Genomic DNA, 19952 nt, shown 5'->3' with positions numbered 1-19952 from the left:
TACAATTGCACTCATTTCACACGCTAGCAAAGTAATGCTCAAAATGCTCCAAGCAAGGCTTCAACAGTACATGAACTAAGAACTTCCGGATGTTCAAGCTGGATTTAGAAAAGGCTTTGGATCATAGAAAAAGCAAGAGAATTCCAGGAAAACATCTATTTCGGCTTCATTGACTATGCTCAAGCCTTTGTGTGAATCACAACAAACTGTGGAAAATTGTTAAAGAGATGGGAATACCAGACCTCTTTACCTGCCTCCTATGAAACCTGTATTCAGGTCAAGAAGCAACAGTTAGAACTGGATATGGAACAATGGACTGATTCCAAATTGGGAAAGGAGTACATCAAAGCTGTATATTGTCACCCTGCTTATTTAACTTATATGCAGAGTATATCATGCAAAATGCCGGGCTGGATGAAGCACAAGCTGAAATCAAGATTGTGGGAGAAATATCAATAACCACAGATATGCATATGACACCACCCTTATGGCAGAAAGCAAAGAGGAATTAAAGAGCCTCTTGATGAAAGTGAAAGAGGAGAGTGAAAAAGTTGGCTTAAAACTTAACAGTCAAAACACTAAGAGCATAGCATCTGGTCCCATCACTTCATGGCAAATAGATGGGAGAAGAATGGAAACAGTGATAGACTTTATTTTCTTGGGTTCCAAAATCATTGCATATGGTGACTGCAGCCATGAAATTAAGAGATGCTTGCTCCTTGGAAGAAAAGCTATGACAAACCTAGATAGTGTGCTAAAAAACAGAGATGTTATTTTGCCAAGAAAAGTCCGTATAGTCAAAGCTATGGTTTTTTCAGTAGTCATGTATGTATGTGATAGTTGGACTATAAAGAAAGCTGAGTGCTGAAGAATTGATGCTTTTGAACTGTGGTGTTGGAGAAGACCCTTGAGAGTCCCCTGGACTGCAAGGAGATCAAACCAGTCAATCCCAGAGGAAATCAGTCCTGCATATTCATTGGAAGACTGATGCTGAAGCTGAAACTCTAGTAGTTGGCCACCTGATGCAAAGAAGTGACTCGTTGGAAAAGACCCTGATGCTGGGAACAATTGAAGGCAGGAGGAGAAGGGGATGACAGAGGATGAGGTGGTTGGATGACATCACCAACTCAATGGACATGAGTTTGTGCAAGCTCCGGGAGCTGGTGATGGGTAGGGAAGCCTGGCGAGCTGGAGTCCTTGGGGTCACAAAGCGTTGGACACGACTGAGCAACTGGACAAGAATAGAGTTTTGCAGCTCTGTTATGTAGTTTTGGATATAGCAAGGGTAATTAAACAGTCACGTTATTAATGCCTCTAAAATTATTCTTTGTTAAATCCTCATATACATTATAAGTAAAGCTGTCTCAAGGTTTTTTTTCTTGTGTCCATCAGGCATTTTATTTGAATCTTACTTTTTGTCCTTTCATTCCTCCTTGGTCTTCAGAATTGAATTTTTATATTTCACTGGTCTTACTAATCTCCTGTAATATCTTGTAATTGTTTTCCTTTTCTCTCCTTCTCTGTACTCTATTATCTGTATTATTAGCTATTAATTTGATTTTTCCCTCGTCTATTCTCTGCTATTTTTAATTGCCTTCCTTTATTGTATCTTAATGATTTTCCTTTTTTAATATATGCATCAAATATTGATCAGCACTTACCTCTTTTAAAATATCCTAAGAATAGGAATTGGGGTGGGGTGCCATTGCCTAAGAATAGGAATTATATTTTCATTCTGTACTTGACATTTTTTTCCCTGAAAAAATTCTGAGAATATAAAACGCCTGTAAATGCACCTTTCTTTCCAGGGTGATGTTGCAAATGAAGTGGAGACTGAACAAATGCTCTGCGACGCTTCTGTCATGTCTTTTACTGCAGGAAGTTATTCTTCTTATGTGCAAGTTAGGGGATCAGTTCCCTTATACTGGTCACAGGACATTTCAACTATGATGCCTAAGCCACCTATTACCTGTGAGTGGAACAGTCTTTTCAGTAGTAACTCTCCTTTACCCACATTAGAGAGTAAACTGCTGCCAACAGAAATTTCATAAAAGCATGGAGTTTTAGTTCTGAAAAGTAGATAATTTAGAATCAGGACTACTGGTATTTTTTATGCAACAGCTTTATATACTTTCATTTTTAATTTTGGCCACTAGAAAATTATTTATATTTTAAAATATGTAAATATAATTAATTATATTCAGAAATGTAAGAATCATTCAAATTCAATAAATATATGAAGAATGATGCACTGAAGAGGAATTTGAGACATGAAACTACCAGAAGATCAATTGAGTTACATTTCTATAACCATTATAAAGTGAAACAAGACCCTGTGCTGCTTTTATTCTTACTGTATAATTTTCATTCTGGTACTTATTTGTTTTTTCCTCCCAGTGGATCAGGCAGATCCATTTGCCCACGTGGCTGCCCTTCACTTTGACCAGATGCTTCAGAGGTTTGGCTCGCCCATCATCGTCTTGAATTTAGTGAAGGTATGACATGCTCTCTGTTTGCTTATGAAATTCAATCACACTGGACAACATGAAGGGGCTTAACTAGCCTGCTTTAAAGGAGGAGAGGGTTGTGGGTTGATCGTGCTGTGACGACTCACCGTGTCTGAACTGTCTGAACCTCTGTCCTTTGGCCTCAGAGTCCACGTGGCCTCTTCCCTGGGTAACTTCAGAGACTCTGTGGTGGGTTTTCTAGGAAAAAGAGAAATGAGCATGTCTGTCTTCTAATTTCCTGGGGTGAGCTAGGTATGGGTGAAATTCTGCCTCAGTTTCCAGGACATCTGGGAGAAGGACGCATGGAGATCAAACACTCACAGGCTAGCCTTGATAGAGTAACTTCCCTTGACAATCCAGAAGATCAGCTGGGCAAGATAATATGTGGTAATAGGATCTAAAGACTAGATTCAGAAATTGGGGTGCAGTTATGGCTCAGGAATCTGGTGGACAGCATGGTGACCTGGTCTCATATTTCTGTGCTTCCATGTCAGAGAACACTGGTCAGCATGTCTTGTGTATATGAGTAGGCAGCCAGGTCAAAGGCCTGGCACGGAGTATAGGAGACCAGGTAGGAAATTGTATCTGTGTCTGTTGCAACCAAATGAAATGGAGGAATCTCATTCTGTGGCTAGGAAAACCCTGAGTATGAGAAGCAAGTGTTTTGTTTATTATGCCTATGGCAGTTGGCCAACACCTTCTAGTATCTGAGATTATTCTGACAAGTTGGTTAATAAGTATTTGTTGTTGTTGTTCAGTCACTCGGTCATGTCTGACTCTTTGTGACCCCATGTACTGCAGCACACCAGGCTTCCCAGTCTTTCACCATCTCCCAGAGTTTGCTCAAACTCAGGTCTGTTGTCAGTGATAGCATCCAATCATCTCTCCTTTGTCACCCCCTTCGCTGTCTTCAGTCTTTCCCAGCATCAGGGTCTTGTCCAAAAGTCAGCTCTTCATATCAGGTGGCCAAAGTATTGGAGCTTCAGCTTCAGTCCTTCCAATGAATATTCAGGACTGATTCCCTTTAGGATTGACTGGTTTGATCTCCTTGCTGTCCTAGGGACTCTAAAGAGTCTTCTTCAACACCACAGTTCAAAAGCATCAACTTTTCAGTGCTTAGCCTTCTTTATGGTCCATTTCTCACATCTGTACATGATTACTGGAAAAACCATAGCTTTGAGTATACAGACCTTTGTCAGCAAAGTAATGTCTCTGCTTTTTAATACACTCTCTAGGTTTGTCAAAGCTTTTCTTCCAAGGAACAAGCATCTTTTAATTTTATGGCTGATGTCACTGTCTGCAGTGATTTTGGAGCCCCCAAAGATTAAGTCTGTCACTGTTTCAATTTTTTCCCCATTTATTTGCCAAGAAGTAATGGGACCAGATGCCATGATGTTAGTGTTTAGACTGTTGAGTTTTAAGTCAGCTTTTTCACTCTTGTCTTTCACCTTCATCAAGAGGCTCTTTAGTTCTTCTTTACTTTCTGCCATTAGGGTGGTGTCTTTTGCATATCTGAGGTTGTTGATATTTCTCCTGGCCATCTTGATTACAACTTGAGCTTCATTCAGCCTGGCATTTCGCATGATGTATTTTGCATAGAAGTTAAATAAGCAGGATGACAATATACAGCCTTGACGTACTCCTTTCCTAGTTTGAAATTGGTTCTAACTGTTGCTTCTTAACCTACATACTGGTTTCTTAGGAGGCAGGCAGGGTGGTGTGGTATTCCCATCTCTTTAATATTTTCCAGTTTGTGACCCACACAGTCAAAGGCTTTGGCATAGTCAATAAAGCAGAAGTAGATATTTTTCTGGAATTCCCTTATTTTCCTGTGATCCAGCAGATGTTGGCAATTTGATCTCTGGTTCCTGTGCCTTTTCTAAATCCAGCTTGTACATTTGAAAGGTCTAGGTTCATGTACTATTGAAACCTAGCTTGAAGGATTTTGAGCATTACCTTGCTAACATGTGAAATGAGTACAGTTGTATTGTAGTTTGAACATTCTTTGGCATTTTTATTCTTTGGGTTTGGAATGAACCTTTTCCAGTCCTGTGGCCACTGCTGGATTTTCCAAATTTGTTGGCATATTGAGTGCAGCAGTTTAACAGCATCATCTTTTAGGATTTGAAATAACTCAGCTGGAATTCCATCACCTCCACTAGCTTTGTTCATAGTAATGCTTCCTAAGGCCTGCTTGACTTTGCACTCCAGGATGTCTGGTTCTAGGTGAGTGATCACACCATCGTGGTTTTCCGGGTCATTAAGAATTTTTTTGTACAGCTCTCCTGTGTGTTTTGTCATCTCTTCTTAATTTCTTCTGCTTCTGTTTTATTCATAGTTTCTGTCCTTTATTGTGCCCATCTTTGCATAAAATGTTCCCTTGATATCTCTAATTTTCTTGAAGAGATAGCTGGTCTTTCCTATTCTATTGTTTTCCTTTATTTGCATTGTTCACTTAAGAAGACTCATCTCTCCTTGCTATTCTTTGAAACTCTGCATTCAGATGGGTGTATCTTTCTTTTTCTCCTTTGCCTTTCGCTTCTCTTCTTTTCTTAGCTCTTTGTAAGGCCTCCTCAGACAACCATTTTGCCTTTTTGCATTTCTTTTTCTTGGTGATGGTTTTGGTCACCACCTCCTATACAATCCTATGTCCATAGTTTTGTCCATAGTTCTTTAGGCACTCTATCAGATCTAATCCCTTGAATCTATTTGTCACTTCTACTGTAAGTGATTTGATTTAGGTCACACTTGAATGACCTAGTAGTTTTCCCTACTTTCTTCAAGTCTGAATTTTGCAATAAGGAGTTCATGATCTGAGTCCTAGTCACTCCCAGTCTTGTTTTTGCTGACTGTATGACCTGGATAACCGAGATCATCAATTATAATAAGCATAATTCAATTTAATTAGAAGCCAAGGAATCCTATGTCTATTTGAAGCCACTGTTTAACAGTTTTGAAGGTTTCCTTTGTGCCCAAGGCAATCATAAAAACAGTCCCTGTCTTCTCTGGGCTCACAGTCTAACAGGAGATGGTAAAGTGAGGCAGAGGTACCAGAACAGGGTTACGATTCTGGGAGAGAAGTCTTCCCTGAAGAAGTGATGAGTCAGTGTAACGCCTCTGAATGAAGAGGCCTTTACAAGGCCAAGAGGAAAGAGAGCAGCAAGCGCAAGGCCCTGGGAAAGGAGGGCAGAACATGCGTTTGAGGAAGAAAAAGCCTCTCTGACTGGGTCCCAGAGAATGCAGGCAGGAGAGCCTGTTGTGAGAAGAGACTGAAGAGGTAGTTATGCCAGACTTGAAGAGCCTTGTAGGGTGTGTTAATGAGTCAGGTCTTATCTTGACTTTCCAAAACCGTGGAAGGTTTTGTAGAGTTGAGAAGATGGTGATCAGATTTCTGTTTTGAGAAAATTATCCTGATCTCAACGTAGAGAACGATTGGATTGGTACAGACTAAAGTTGATGTTGAAAGACCCCATAGGCTGTTATAATTATCCAGAAAAGGGGTAACTGGCCACAGCTAGGGTGGCAATGCAGAGGTGGGGAGGAGTGCACACAGGCAGTAGAGCCAGTGATGAGCTGGGTCTGAGATGAGGGAGAGGGAGGGGTGAGACTTGATCCTCAGGTTCCTGGCTCACTCAGGTGAATGGGTGGTGATGCCAGGCACTGAGCCAGGGAACACAGACTGTGAGGGAAGGCGATGAGTGTGGTTTGAATGTGTTGAGGTTTGAGATGGATGGAGTCCTATCAAAGGAGATGGTAAGTAGGTGGTCGCTGTGTGAGATGGAAGCTCAGGAGAGAGGTCTGGGCTGAGATATGATATTATGGCCCATCTGAGTCCTGGCAATATTTGAAGACATGGGTGTGGAGAGGATGCCCAACTGAGGGTACCGAGAGAGAAGAGTGGAGAGCCCCTGGTCTTGACTTGAGAACCTCCAGCCTCCTGATGTCCAGGCAGAACAGGCTGAATCCATAAAGGAGTCAGAGGAAGGACAGATGGGAAAGTAGGAGGAAAACCAGGTGAGTGCTGTGCTCTGACAGCTAAGAGAAGGCGTGTTTTGTGGTGAAGGAAGCAAGCAGTTGACTGTAGCAAAGACTGCTGACGGGCCAGGTAAGATGAAAATGGAAAATATGCTCATTTATGTTCCCAGCACCAGGGCACTGAGTGACCTGGACTGAGCTGCAGGAGGACTTTTTCCCTCAGTTCAGTTCAGTTGCTCAGTTGTGTCCGACTCTTTAACCCCATGGACCGCAACACCCCAGGCTTCCCTGTCCATCACCAACTCCTGGAGCTCACTCAAACTCATGTCCATCGAGTTGGTGATGCCATCCAACCATCTCATCCTCTGTCGTTCCCTCTGTCTGCCTTCAATCTTGCCCAGCATCAGGGTCTTTTCCAGTGAGTCAGTTCTTTGCATCAGGTGACCAAAGTATTGGAGCTTCAGCCTCAGCATCAGTCCTTCCAATGAATATATAGGACTGATTTCCCTTAGGATGGACTGGTTGGATCCTCTTGGAAAAATGAAGCACCTAGTGAGAAATGTGGAAGAGTTGGTGTTTTCATCTGGTTGTTGTTTCTTGAAGAGATCATAATGATGTGTTTAAAAGTGTTTGGGAAGGAGCCATTTGAGATCCTTAAGGAGAGGAGAGAATACAGGAAAGAGAAGGGATGATCAGGGGCATCATGTACTTGAGAGGAAAGGAAATCTGAAACCTGGAGGGAGGAGTTATTTTAATGGGAGGACAGAATCATAAGGGTATGTGTGTGTGTGTGTATGTGTGTGTGTGTGTTGTATATGCATCCACATGCACTTTCGTTCCCTCCTGATGGCTTTAACTTGTCCTTAAGGTCAGAGGGAAGGTTACCTGCTCAGAGCGGAAGTTTGAGGGTGGTGGAAGTTTCACAGCCTTCATATATGTGGGAAGGTGGGTTGACCAGAGACCTCCAGGCAATGCTAAGGGCAAATTCCAGGTTGGTGGGGGCAAATTCCAGGATTTTTTAAGTCATGCTATTGCCTGACTTTTCCTGGCAGTGCTAGGGAATGGGTATAAGCACAGAAAGTGAAATTCTCTCAGTCATGTCCGACTCTTTGCGACCCCATGGACTTCTTTGCGACCCCATGGACTATACAGTCAATAGAATTCTTTAGGAGAGAATACTGGAGTGGGTAGCCTTTCCCTTCTCCAGGGAATCTTCCCAACCCAGGGATCGAACCGGGGTCTCTTGCATTGCAGGCAGATTCTTCACCAGCTGAGCTATCAGTGAAGCCCAGACACACAGAGGAAGTAAATAATTGGGTTCATTTAGTTTTGCCATACAGGTGTGACATAAAAGACAGATCATAGGAGTTTTGGGTGTTGGCAATTGTCTAATTGAAGCGGACTGCAAAACCTGAGCTGGAGGAGGGTGAATAATGGAGAGGGTGGTGGAGAAAGCAGAGCTGTCAGTGGACTGGGGTTCTTGTGAGGTGGGGTGTTTAAAACAAACTGTCTGAAAATAAAAGAGGTTCTGGATAAGAAATGGTGAGGGCAGAGGAGTTACCTGTGGTGAATGGCTTGAGCTGGAGATGAGAGGGTGGGAATGATGGCCTAGCCATAGTGGAGGCGGAGCGTGGGGTAGGGATGCAAACTGTGAGCCAGTTGCTGGGAGAGGACCATAGCACTAAGTGCATGCGTTCAAAGGAGCGGGGTGTGTCTGTGTGTGGTGTGTGTGTGTGTCAGAGGAGGAAGGTGATGAGGAAGGGAGCCGTGGACAGTGAGGCAGGAAGCTTTAGTGCATGAATTCAAAGTTGTGTGTGTTTGTGTGTGTGTATATGTGGTGTACGTGTGTGTGTGTGTGTGTGTGTGTGTGTGTGTGTGTGAGGGGAGGAAGGTGATGAGGAGGGGAGCTGTGGACAGTGAAGCAGGAAGCTTTAGTGCACAAATTCAAAGGAGGTGTGTGTGTGTGGTGTACAGTGTGTGTGGTGCACGGTGTGTGTGGCATACGGTGTGTGTGTGTGTGTGTATGTGTCAGGGGAGGAAGGTGATGAGGGGAGCTGTGGACAGCGAGGCAGGAAGCTTTAGTTCTCTCTTTATCGCTCTTTGGCTTAGGAAATTATCGGTCTGCTTCAATTAGATGACTGCCAACACCCAAAACTCCTGTAATATTATTATATATAATATAAAAATAATCAAGGATGGACTCTGTAAAATAAATCAAGTATTAAATAAATAACTTTTTAGACTTTTGTTCACATCAGTTCAGAAATTTCATCTCTCTCGCTGTCAACTCAGAATAATATAAGACAATAGCTGGATGACCCATAGCCTCAGCCTGATATTACACAGTAGCTATAAGAAACATAAAATAATTCAAGAAGCAACACTCTACTAACAAGAACCTTCATGAACAATTTTCTAGTAAATGTATAGGCAATAAGATATTGTTTGTATAGAAATAAATTATTGCTGAAGCACTAAAGTAAAAAGTTATCACTAGAATATAAATGTCAACCTAAGTTAGTGAATTTTCTTCATATATTAGAGTCCTTTTAGTGTAGTTAAAAGCTATGGTTAAATGGAGATTCATGATGTATGAAATAAACTATTTCTCTATTAAGTATGCAGGTTCAAAATATAATATCAGATACATGTGGTTATAAAGTGTTCCTGCCCAGATTTCTTGAGTGAACATTTACTTCTTAAATTTAAATGCCAGTCAACAGATTTTAAAATTATTGTAGTTTATTATTTCATTGTCATAAAAATCCTGACAATAACGAGAAAATACTTTGGAGATTAAGTTGCTGTTTTGTAGAATAGAAAAAATGTTTGATTGTTTTTGTCATCAGTTACTTTATTCATAGGATAGAAGAAGATGTTTATTCAGTTCACTTGGAAGAATATTAACATATTAACTAGTCAAAGTGTGTGTGTGTGTGTGTGTGTGTGTGTGTGTATAGATACCAAGGGATAGTCACTCTTTGTTCTGCCTCTGTATGAAGTGTCAAAAGTGGAATACCTTTCTTGATTTTTCTCTTTGGTCCTGTATGTGAACTATCTCCTTCCCACCCCCTTCCCCACCGTGTGTAAGTTTGAGACACTGCTTGACAAAAATTTTGCAGCAATCCTTACACTGTCAGTGCTGCTGCTCAGGATTAATAGGAAGCCAGCCAAGGGTCTGATGTCATTATCCATCAGAGGACTTTAATCTGGGGGCCTTGGACGCCTATTGGGAGGATCTCTGAACCCTTTGAAGTGATGTACAAACTCACTTGCATAATAAAATTTTCATCTGGTTGTTAAACGAGTCCATGACCCAAAGGCAGTCGACTAAACAATTCAGTAACAAATCCACTGTGGGCAGACTGCATAAAGCATGCTCTTTGCATAGAGTTGATCCCAAGTTGATGGCAATAACCTTACTTCTGCATCTCCTTAAATGTCAGATTTGACATAAGAAATTCACAAACTTTTTGTTTCTCTAGTTGGTTTAAAATACTTTTGAGAAAAATTCCAGGTATGTAATTTAATTTTCTCAGATGTAAAAATAAGCTAATATTTGTTCATCTAAAACTGATTTATCACTGGTCTTAATCAACTCTAATTCCTCCGTTTGATATATACAGTTATGCAAAATAGATATTTTTCTTTTGTTTCCTTGGTGATTATCTGATTAAATTCATGACAGTTGAAAAGTAACCAGCATGGTTGAAAACAGCATAGACCTATCCTGATGCCATAATAGTCTGTTACTGAGTTACTTTTTGTTTGCATGTTTGTTTCTGAGTAAAGTCCTGATCAGAATAATAATACAAATGGTCTGTTTTGTATTAATACTTACCATGCGTCAGATGCTCTGATAAGAAATTACCATGTTTCATCTCCTTTAAACCTCACATTAATCCTTTAAGAGAGGTACTGCTGTTACCCATTTTATAGATGAGGAATTCAGGAGGCAGCGAGTGAGCTGGTAGGAGGCAGAGAGTGAGCTCCAAGCTCACAGCTGAGTAATAACACACCAGCCCCCTTGAATGGGAGACGGTGCGGTCTCTCCAGAGCTACAGCAGGCAGGCGAGGAGGTGGACCGCTAAGATGTAGTCCCAGTCACGCCTCTCAGCTTCAGTGCCTTCAGCCACAGTGTGAAAGGCGAAGACAAGGCTGCCTTGGCTACCTCCAGGGGATTTTATGAGAGTCAAGTTTAAAAGCATATGAAGGCTATGAAAACACTCTCCACTCTGCCAGTTTGGGGATTATCCATCCAAGCCCAGTTGATTTCTGTCTGGTCCTTAACTGGCTGGGGCTTGGGGGTCCTTTCTTCTGGTCTTTGGGGAGTTCTCCTTCACCACAGTGGGGTGTGGAGGGTGTAGGACAGGTCTGTGTAGGGTGAGCTGGACTTGAGACTGCAGGAGGTTACGAGGAAGAAATCTGATCTCCTCGAGTCTTTAGTGCTCATTATCTGTTGATTGTAATTCAGTGGCATATTTATATCTTAGCATTTACTTTAATTTTAATAAGGTAGGTTTCATTTTTTTTTATATTTAGCACTTCATCTTTTTGTCTTGCCTTAGTAGCAAAGTTATGTTTAAAGTCTGTTCCTCCAATTTAAGGCAGTTTGAACACTGACGATGTTTAATTTTTGGAAAAGGAACGAGAAAAAAGGAAGCATGAAAGAATTCTGAGCGAAGAGCTTGTAGCTGCTGTGACCTACCTCAACCAGTTTTTGCCTCCCGAGCACACGATTATTTATATTCCGTGGGACATGGCCAAGTACACCAAAAGGTGAGCAGATGCTCGTCTTGTCTGGTTAGGTTTTCCTCTTGTGATGGAGAATAGCAGGAAGCGACCTCCCCCGTAAAGTCACTCTTATTTTCCTTTGTGATTCTGCTTAATGGGCTGTTTAACTGCTGGTGTATAATTAGAGGGCTTAAATTAATTGATCAAACTCTCTGCCCACCATTTTTTCCATTTGCAAATTCTCTTTGAAGTATCCTAGTGACTTCAGAACACCTCTCCTCAGCTGCTTTTCCTCAAAGGTGTTAGTTTTACCTTTTCTTTCTATTTCATTCTGTCTCCCTGTTTAATTCCTTTCTCAGATGCCACTTTCAGACGTTCTCACTCGTGGGTGAACCAGCACTAACTCCCGACTGTTTATAGTAAATCCAGACCCCTTGGTGTAATGTGAAAGCCCCAACATCTGGTTGGTTCCAGAATGTAATAACTCCTTCTTTATTCCCAGGGCTATTCTGCTCCTGCAAAGCTATCCAGCAGGTTCTGTCTCCAGTGTAGCAGCTGAGGTCCAATTCTGGACCCTTTGTTCCTATTATTTCCTCTCCCTCCACTCCTCCTCCCTACCCACCAGGGTGCTTTCCCACCTCTCTTACCGTCAAGTTCTGATTCAAAACTCATCTCTTCCAAGGAGCTCTCATTAACCTTGCATTGTCCTTTGACTCATTTGCTGGGCGTCCTACAAACACTAGGTTCACATCAAGGTCTCTCTCTCATTTTCTTAATGTCACTGTGTTGTTTTGCACTTGACTCATTGTACTTTTCTCTGAATCATCTTACATAGTTAGATACATGCACGTGCACACACACACACACACACACACACTTTCCCAGAGTATAAGCCTGGTTACTGGTTGGTGCCGTTCATAGTAATGTATTTCCCAGTGTTTTCTTCCCAAACAGCCGCACTGAGCATTGTGCTGTCTTCACATTTCATGACTGTGTGTTGACTTCACTGACTCCACTCTTGGGGAGTGAAAGGCTTTGGAAAAAGCTCTTGCTGGGAGATGCCATGTGCCAAGTTTAAGGCTTGGCAACAATTGCTATTGAGTTACAGGCCCTTCTTGTGCCAAATCTTGCTAGTTATTGAGTACACCTTGCATTCTAGAAATTAATTCTTACAATGAGCCTATTGAGTACAGACCAGAGATTTAAAAATTACATTCCCAAGTACCATTACTGTAGCCTTGGCTTTGGGTATAAACATAGGTGCATGTTAAGAGTCGGGCCATTCTCACTTCTCTTACTCTTCCTCCTTGCTCTCAGCAAGCTGTGTAATGTTCTAGATCGCCTGAACGTGATTGCAGAAAGTGTGGTGAAGAAAACAGGCTTCTTTGTAAACCGCCCCGATTCTTACTGTAGCATTCTGCGGCCAGATGAAAAGTACGTATGGTGTTTTAAAACCTAAGATATCAAGAAGTTAGCGCTTATAGACAAAAAATATTCTAGACATGAGCAGTTTGTACTCCTTGGAAGATAGATGACTATTCCTTTGGGGAGACGACACCCTGCCCACGTTGTCTGTGGAATGAACGTTCATGAGGGTGGGAGATTCTCTTGGCAGCTACATACCTTGAGATGGAAGCCACAGAATCTCTTGCTTCTTAGAATAAATGTTACATAAAGTATTTCTGTAAAATAAAACTTTCTGTAATGAATTCTGTGTTTCAGTATTAAATAGGAGCAGGAAAATTTTTTCTTATGCACCCGTCTATAGATTAGTATTTATAGTAACATTTTAATGAAACTTGTCAGTGTATTAGTTATTTGCTCGCAGATCTTTCTTCATTGGGGCTTCCTTGGTGGCTGAAAGAGTAAAGAATCTGCTTGCAGGAGACCTGGGTTTGATCCCTGGGTCAGGAAGATATCCCGGAGAAGGAAACGGCAATCCACTCCAGTATTCTTGCCTGTAAAATCCCGTGGACAGAGGAGCCTGGTGGGCTACAGTCCATGGGGTCCCAAAGAGTCAGACCAGTCTATACTAACATTTTAACGAAATTTATCACTGTATTATAGTTATTTGCCCACAAATCTTTCTTCATTACTACTTTGTGAGCTTCTTTAGATCAAGCATCTGTGCTTAATTTATCTTTAAAGAACCAATGTTATGTATTTCCAACATTTTATTTTCAGTTAAAAAAGCTAACTATAATGGTAAAGAAAAAACATGCAAAAAGCAAGGAAAAAAAAAACCTAACCAATTACTAATGTGTACATCTTCTGTTATAGTTTGAATTTCAGGGCACCTGTGACCAGGGTCCCCAGGACTCCTCCCAGGCTTGGTGATTTCCTAAGAGAACGCAGGAGTTGTAGTGTATTGTTGTCCTCTTGGCTGTGATTTAATATGAACAAGCAAAACAAAGCAAAATTAGCCGAGGGAGAAAGCACATGGGACAAAGTCCAGAGGAAATGAGGGACTTGCTTCCAGAGTCCTCTCCTGCTAGAGTCACACGGAGTATGTTCAATTCCCCCGGCAACTTGCGACAGCGAATGTGAAGTGTTGCCAACCAGGGGAGATGATTGAAGACTTGGTGCCAGGGTTTTTACTGGAAGTGGTCCCACAGGCAGCTCTGCCTGGCAGCTACCAAAATTTCAGGCTCCCAGAAGAAAAGGCTGTTCAGCAAACCATGTTGCTTCTACAGACAGCTTAAGCACTGTGAGCCATGCTTGTCTGTTCTGGGAATAGTGGGAATTAAAGTTCCCGGCACCAGCCAGGGGGCAGCCTTGTAAGCGGGCCTTTCTGAGCATAGCAGTCAGGCCTGCTGTGTTAACTCTTTTTCTGCACTGCACCTTCTTTTAAATAATTAAAAGATTAATGTCATTACATAGTACTTATAATAGAATATTTCCCCATGCCTTCGTTGGCGAAGGCATGGAGAAAACATGTGGGAAGGAAAATAATAAAGAAGTTTGTAAAAACAATGAAAGGACTGTAGCAAAGCTCCATGAAGAAAAGCTGGAGGAAGTAGAACCTCCTAAAATCAAGGGGAGAAGGACCAGACTTGGTAGATTGTATTATAAAGTTGATCTGCAATTATTCATGTCTGTAGAGACTGAACAGGAAATGGGCTTAAAGCAAGAGACTTTGGATGAACGTGGGTGACGAAATGCTAGTGTGCGGGGCTGGAGCAGGTTAAGATGCTCCTTTCCTGGCCTCCCTTTGAGGGGAGCATGGGTAGCATTCCATCTCTGTTATTTGCAAATTCACTTACCTGAGAAAGTAAACTGAATCACGGATTGTTCAGGGGCGTTCAGCCCTATTACTTTCATTCTTAATTAAGAGCTGGTACCAAATATGAATATAGATTATGTTATTAAATATTTTAAAATTAAAGCATGTATTTTTAAACACAGGTGGAATGAACTAGGAGGATGCGTGATTCCCACTGGTCGCCTGCAGGTATAGATGACATTGTGTTAATAATGAACAGAATTTGTATCCACTGTGTGTGATGTTTTCTGAAATCAACCATGGAGAGAGATACTTCTTATTGAATGCAACATTATTAATCATTTGAGAACAAGTTTTAATGCCTTACAGCTAGTGTTTAACTCTTGGAAAGGATGTATAGCTTAAATAGTAATGGCCCATAGATTTTTGGGGGGGCTTCCCAGATAGCTCAGTTGGCAAAGAGTCTGCTGCAACGCAGGAGACCCCAGTTCGATTCCTGGGTTGAGAAGACCCACTGGAGAAGGGATAGGCTACCCACTCCAGTATTCTTGGACTTCCCTTGTGGCTCGGCTAGTAAAGAATCCTCCTGCAATGTGGGAGACCTGGGTTTGATCTCTGGGTTGGGAAGATCCCCTGGAGAAGGGAAAGGCTACCCATTCCAGTATTCTGGCCTGGAGAATTCCATGGACTGTATAGTCCATGGGGTCACAAAGAGTCAGACACACTGAGCAACTTTCACTTTCATAGACTTTTTTCATATAATATAAAATTAATTGGAAATAGAAACAAACAGAAATGTGTAAAGAACAAATTAGAAGGACTTTGGAAAATGAGCCAGATAATCACTATATCTATTAATTATGCTTTAAGAATGAAACTGCCTCAGCCACTAAATGGTTTGGTTTGTACAGTAAAGGAGACAGACCAGGAGGAAAAGCACATATTTAACTAATTGGCACAGGTGGAAAATGTTAGCTGTTTGTTTTATCTTATTAAACTAAAGAAAAATTCAAATATAGACTAGAAGGTATAATGATGCTATTGGAGCAATATTGTGACTACCAAATATAACCTTTTATAGTGAAAAAAAATGCTTCATTATTTGCTCAGGAATAACACCCTACTTGCAGCTTGTCTTCTTAAAGAAATCTTGCGTAGGCTGAAAGTAGTTCTGGTGACTGAATAATGATTGACCGTTCAAGGTGTTTCTCTTTAGACTGGTGTTCTTCGAACCAACTGTGTGGACTGTTTGGATCGCACCAACACAGCACAGTTTATGGTGGGGAAATGTGCTCTGGCTTATCAACTGTACTCCTTGGGCTTAATTGACAAACCCAATCTACAATTTGATACAGATGCAGTTAGGTAAGCCTTATTTTTTTTGCCTTTCAAATGCTGGTAATGACAGAAAGCAAACTTGATTAATCATAAAGGACTTTTGTGAACTCATTTCCCCTTTTGGCTTCCCAAAAATTATGTTGTTAAAAGACGTAATTTAAATTTGGTATCATCTATTTCTATTAAAGCCCTATGTGTTGTTGCCATGGTTTTGTTTTCCTATTCATGTTAATTATCAAAAAACGCTGTGTACTTTAGATAAATCCAAACTAGTGAGTTTCTTTGGAAAAAAAAAAATCTCAGGCTGTGTTAGGAAAAAAAGTAATATGCCTTCGTATATTTTGAATTAAACAGGTCAGATAGATAAAAGATTGAAGAAATACTGTTATTTCACTGCCCACTGAGTCCATGACAGGCATGAAGTACTGTTTCTTGAAATGCAGTGATCGCTATTATCAGTCCTCTGAGATAGTCATAAAGGCTCTGTCCAAAAGAGTGCTCAGCTTACAAATGGCCAGATCTCAGCCATCAGTGCATTAAAAAACCTTAACAGGCACTTGAAGAAACAGAAGTTTCAAACATATATTTCTAGGAAAGAATATGGTTTGATGTGACAAGAGCTTGTCCTTTCTTCCAAAGGCAATTCAGAGAGAACAGAAAATTCTGTCATGGGAGGTAAATTGAGCTGGCAGGCTGCAGAAAGTTAGGAGTCTTTTAAGAGAGTAGAGCCATCTTGGTCTAGGCTTGGGTGGATTATGCTTTTTGGTCCCCCAGCTTTTTTTTTTTCCCCTTAGAGTTTTCTGTGATTTTGTTGTTTATTGGACTATTACTCTAAAATGTAATACATTTTGTGTATGCATTTATCTTCCAAGATGTTGAAGAGTCTACTTGAAAAGAAAGTCTCAAAGGAATTCATGTAGGAAAAGACGTGTTTTGAATCTGTAGCTAAGTGAATAAGGTGTATAATACTTTGGATGAAATTCTTTAGTGTTTGTGTGTTTTACTTGGGCTTCTTAGGTTGTTTGAGGAACTCTATGAAGACCATGGGGATACCCTGTCCCTTCAGTATGGTGGTTCCCAACTTGTTCATCGTGTAAAAACCTACAGAAAGATAGCACCGTGGACCCAGCACTCAAAAGACATCATGCAGACCCTATCTCGATATTACAGCAATGCTTTTTCAGGTAATTCTGGAGTTATATGCATTTCTGAGACTTATCCTGATGCACATTTTTCTCTTTTACATATCCTTGTTTTTAAAGCTAACTGGAAAAGTAATGTCAAAGTTAAATATTTTTTAAAAGTTTAAATAAAACAGAATCTGTCGCTTAGGAGGTGCTCAGTAAATATGCAGTAAATGAATGAATAAACTTTGTATTTTAAGTAGGGCACTTTGGCCACCCATAACTGGAGCTTTTGTATACTTCACAGTACTGTGATTCCTTGGCTTCTGCCTCATTCCTAGTTTCTGCTTGTAATGAAAGTGAAAGTGAAAGTCACTCTGTCGTGTCCGATTCTTTGTGACCCCACGGACCATACAGCCCATGGAATTCTCTAGGCCAGAATACTGGAGTGGGTAGCCTTTTCCTTCTCCACGGGATCTTCCCAACCCAGGGATCGAATTCAGGTCTCCTGCATTGCACGCAAATTCTTTACCAGCTCAGCCACCAGGGAAGCCCTGGAAATACATAAATCAATTTAAGAGTATTGAGTAATTATTTTTAAATAGAGTTCATCATTTTAACAGTTGTCTAAGAATGTGAATATCACTGTATCTTTTAAATGTCAGCTAGAAATGAGAAGTAACATTAGCACTAAATTTTAGTCTTTTCTCGTTTTATGACTTGGGAGTACTAACAGCAACAGGTGGTTAAAAGGGCACTTTTTCTGCCTCCATTCTGATGTCACCCACCAAAGTGACTGTGAGACAGGTCCCGTGCACAGAATTTTTAAAGGAAGAGCTCAAGTTGATTTTGTGAGTCTTGGACTCTTAAACTAGATTAAAGACAAAAACGTTTACAAAATGTAGAGAAGAGAAATCAGCAAAGAGATTCTTTGAATTTTTGCTACGCAGTGACTGTCCCCAACCCCTGCTCCTTTACCTCCAGCCTGGAGAGAACTGAATTCTGGGCAGGCTTAATGGAGGGACCCCGTGGAGCTGTTGGCTTCGGGCAGCTGTGTAGCAAAGCTGAAGCAGAGGGACGGGCTGAGGAGTGGGCTGCCATGTTGGGAATGGCCTCCCCTCCTAGAGTTGCTGAGGCCAGAGGATCAGTAGGCCTACCAGGTGACCAGAGGTGGCCCCGTGGGGGAGGGTGCTGGCATGGCATTGGCCTAGGTCCTGGCCAGAGGGACCATAGCAGCGGGAACCAGGAGGTGATTGATCACTGGCTTCCCAAGGAAGGGTAGCAGGAAAATGCCTGATGTGAGAAGCCTGTGCTCACGCCAAGGGAACTGCAGGTGTCTCCAGCGCTGGGAACCTCAGGAGAGTACGTGAAACCATCCACAAAAGAATCAGCCTTCAGCCTTTTCCGTGCCCAGAGAGAATGCAAAGGCGGTTTGCTATACTTCTGTGCAGGCATATTCATTTCCTGTGCTATCTAACAAATTACTGAAAAGTTGAGAGCTTAAAGCAACATATATTCATATCTCACGATTTCTGTGGGTCAGAATTCCAGGCCCAGTTTAGCCAGGTCCTCTGCAGAGGGTCTCACCAAGCTGTAGTGGAGATGTCAGTCAGATGTGGTCTCATCCGGAGGCCTGATGCGGGGAGGATCTGCTTCCCTGCTCATGTGCTTGTTGGGGGAATTCAGTTCCTTGTGGACTTGTTCCTTGTAGGGATCATGGCAGCTTGCGTCTTCATCACTGGCATGGGAAAGGGTCTCTAGAATGAGTCTTCTGGCAAAACAGTCTTATATAACATAATGTAATCATGGGGTGTCATGCCATCACTTTGCCATATACCATTGCTCAGAAGCAAATTGTGGTCCCACCCACACACGAGCAAAATCTGTGACAGTTTCCTAAGGCTGCTGCAACAAAATACTAAGAACTAGGTGATGTAAAACAACAGAAACTTATCTCACAGTTCAGAGGTAGAAGTTCAGTGTCAAGTTGTCAGCAGAGCCAACCAAGTTCACTGTGAAGTCCACAGAGGAGAATGCCTCTTCCCAGCTTCTGATATTTTGCCAGCAGTCCTTGGTGTTCCTCGGCTTGCAGCTGTCTTGCTTCCATTGTCGCATGGTCTTCCTCTTTGTGTCTAGGTCTGTGTCAAGTTTCCCTCTTCCTGTAAGGACACCAGTCATACTGGGTTAGCATGCGTGCACACTCAGTCACTTCAGCTGTGTCCGACTCTTTGCGACATGGGGTGTAGCCCGCCAGCCTCCTCTGTCCATGGGATTTTCCAGGCGAGAATACTGGGGTGGGTTGCCATTTCCTTCTCCAGGGGATCCTTGACCCAGGGATCAAACCTGTGTCTCTTCGTGTCCTGCATTGGCAGGCCCTAGTGCCACCTGCGAAGCCCTAATTGGATTAGGGTCTACCCTAATTCAGTATGGCATTATCTTAACTTGATTTGGGCTTCCCAGGTGGCGTAATGGTAAAGAATCCACCTGCCAATGCAGGAAATGCAGGAGACCTGGGTTTGATTCCTGGGTCAGGAAGATCCTTTGGAGAAGGAAATAGCAACCCAGTCCAGTATTTTTGCTTGGAAAATTCCATGGACAGAGGAGCCTAGTGGGCTACAGTCCATGGGGTCACAAAGAATCAAATGCAACTGAGCACACATAACTTGATTATGTCTGAAAAGACCCTAATTTCAAATAAGATTACACTAGTGGATATTGGGGTTTAGGGCTTCAGTATATCTTTTTAGAGAGAAACAATTCACTACACAACACAGGATATCTATCACACTAAAGCATGAACAGCAGGAAGTGGGGAGCATGGGGGTCACTTTGGAGTCGAGATCAAGTAAGACCATCCCCATTACCACACTGCAGAGGGGTTGGAAGCTGGTTGGCAGCCTGGTGGGTGTGGGGGGATGTGCAGGAGAGACCTAGAGGTCCTGTGTGGTCTGGCCCCACCTACCTTGCCATTCTGCCATTCATGCCATCCCCTTCCCCCATCACAGCTCTCCAGACACACAGACCTTCTCACTCTTTCCTGACTAGGTTAGG

The 19952-nt window shown here is 42.0% G+C and overlaps 1 protein-coding gene across 3 annotated transcripts in view; it reads left to right on the top strand.

Moving 5' to 3' along the window:
• FIG4 (FIG4 phosphoinositide 5-phosphatase) overlaps window positions 1–19952 on the top strand; it is a 173608-nt gene that overhangs the window by 72737 nt on the left and 80919 nt on the right. For all 3 annotated transcript variants that reach the window (XM_070376482.1, XM_070376481.1, XM_070376483.1), the window contains 7 exons: window positions 1809–1971; window positions 2398–2495; window positions 11128–11261; window positions 12534–12650; window positions 14622–14667; window positions 15656–15804; window positions 16795–16961. In XM_070376482.1, the coding sequence (XP_070232583.1) occupies window positions 1809–1971; window positions 2398–2495; window positions 11128–11261; window positions 12534–12650; window positions 14622–14667; window positions 15656–15804; window positions 16795–16961 (874 nt within the window). The remainder of the gene's footprint in view (window positions 1–1808; window positions 1972–2397; window positions 2496–11127; window positions 11262–12533; window positions 12651–14621; window positions 14668–15655; window positions 15805–16794; window positions 16962–19952) is intronic.

The sequence above is a fragment of the Bos mutus genome, chromosome 9 (genome assembly GCF_027580195.1).
Source record: "Bos mutus isolate GX-2022 chromosome 9, NWIPB_WYAK_1.1, whole genome shotgun sequence".
NCBI lineage: Eukaryota > Metazoa > Chordata > Mammalia > Artiodactyla > Bovidae > Bos > Bos mutus.
The sequence above is the reverse complement of the archived record's forward strand: the minus strand, read 5'-3'. Positions and strand labels throughout refer to the sequence as shown.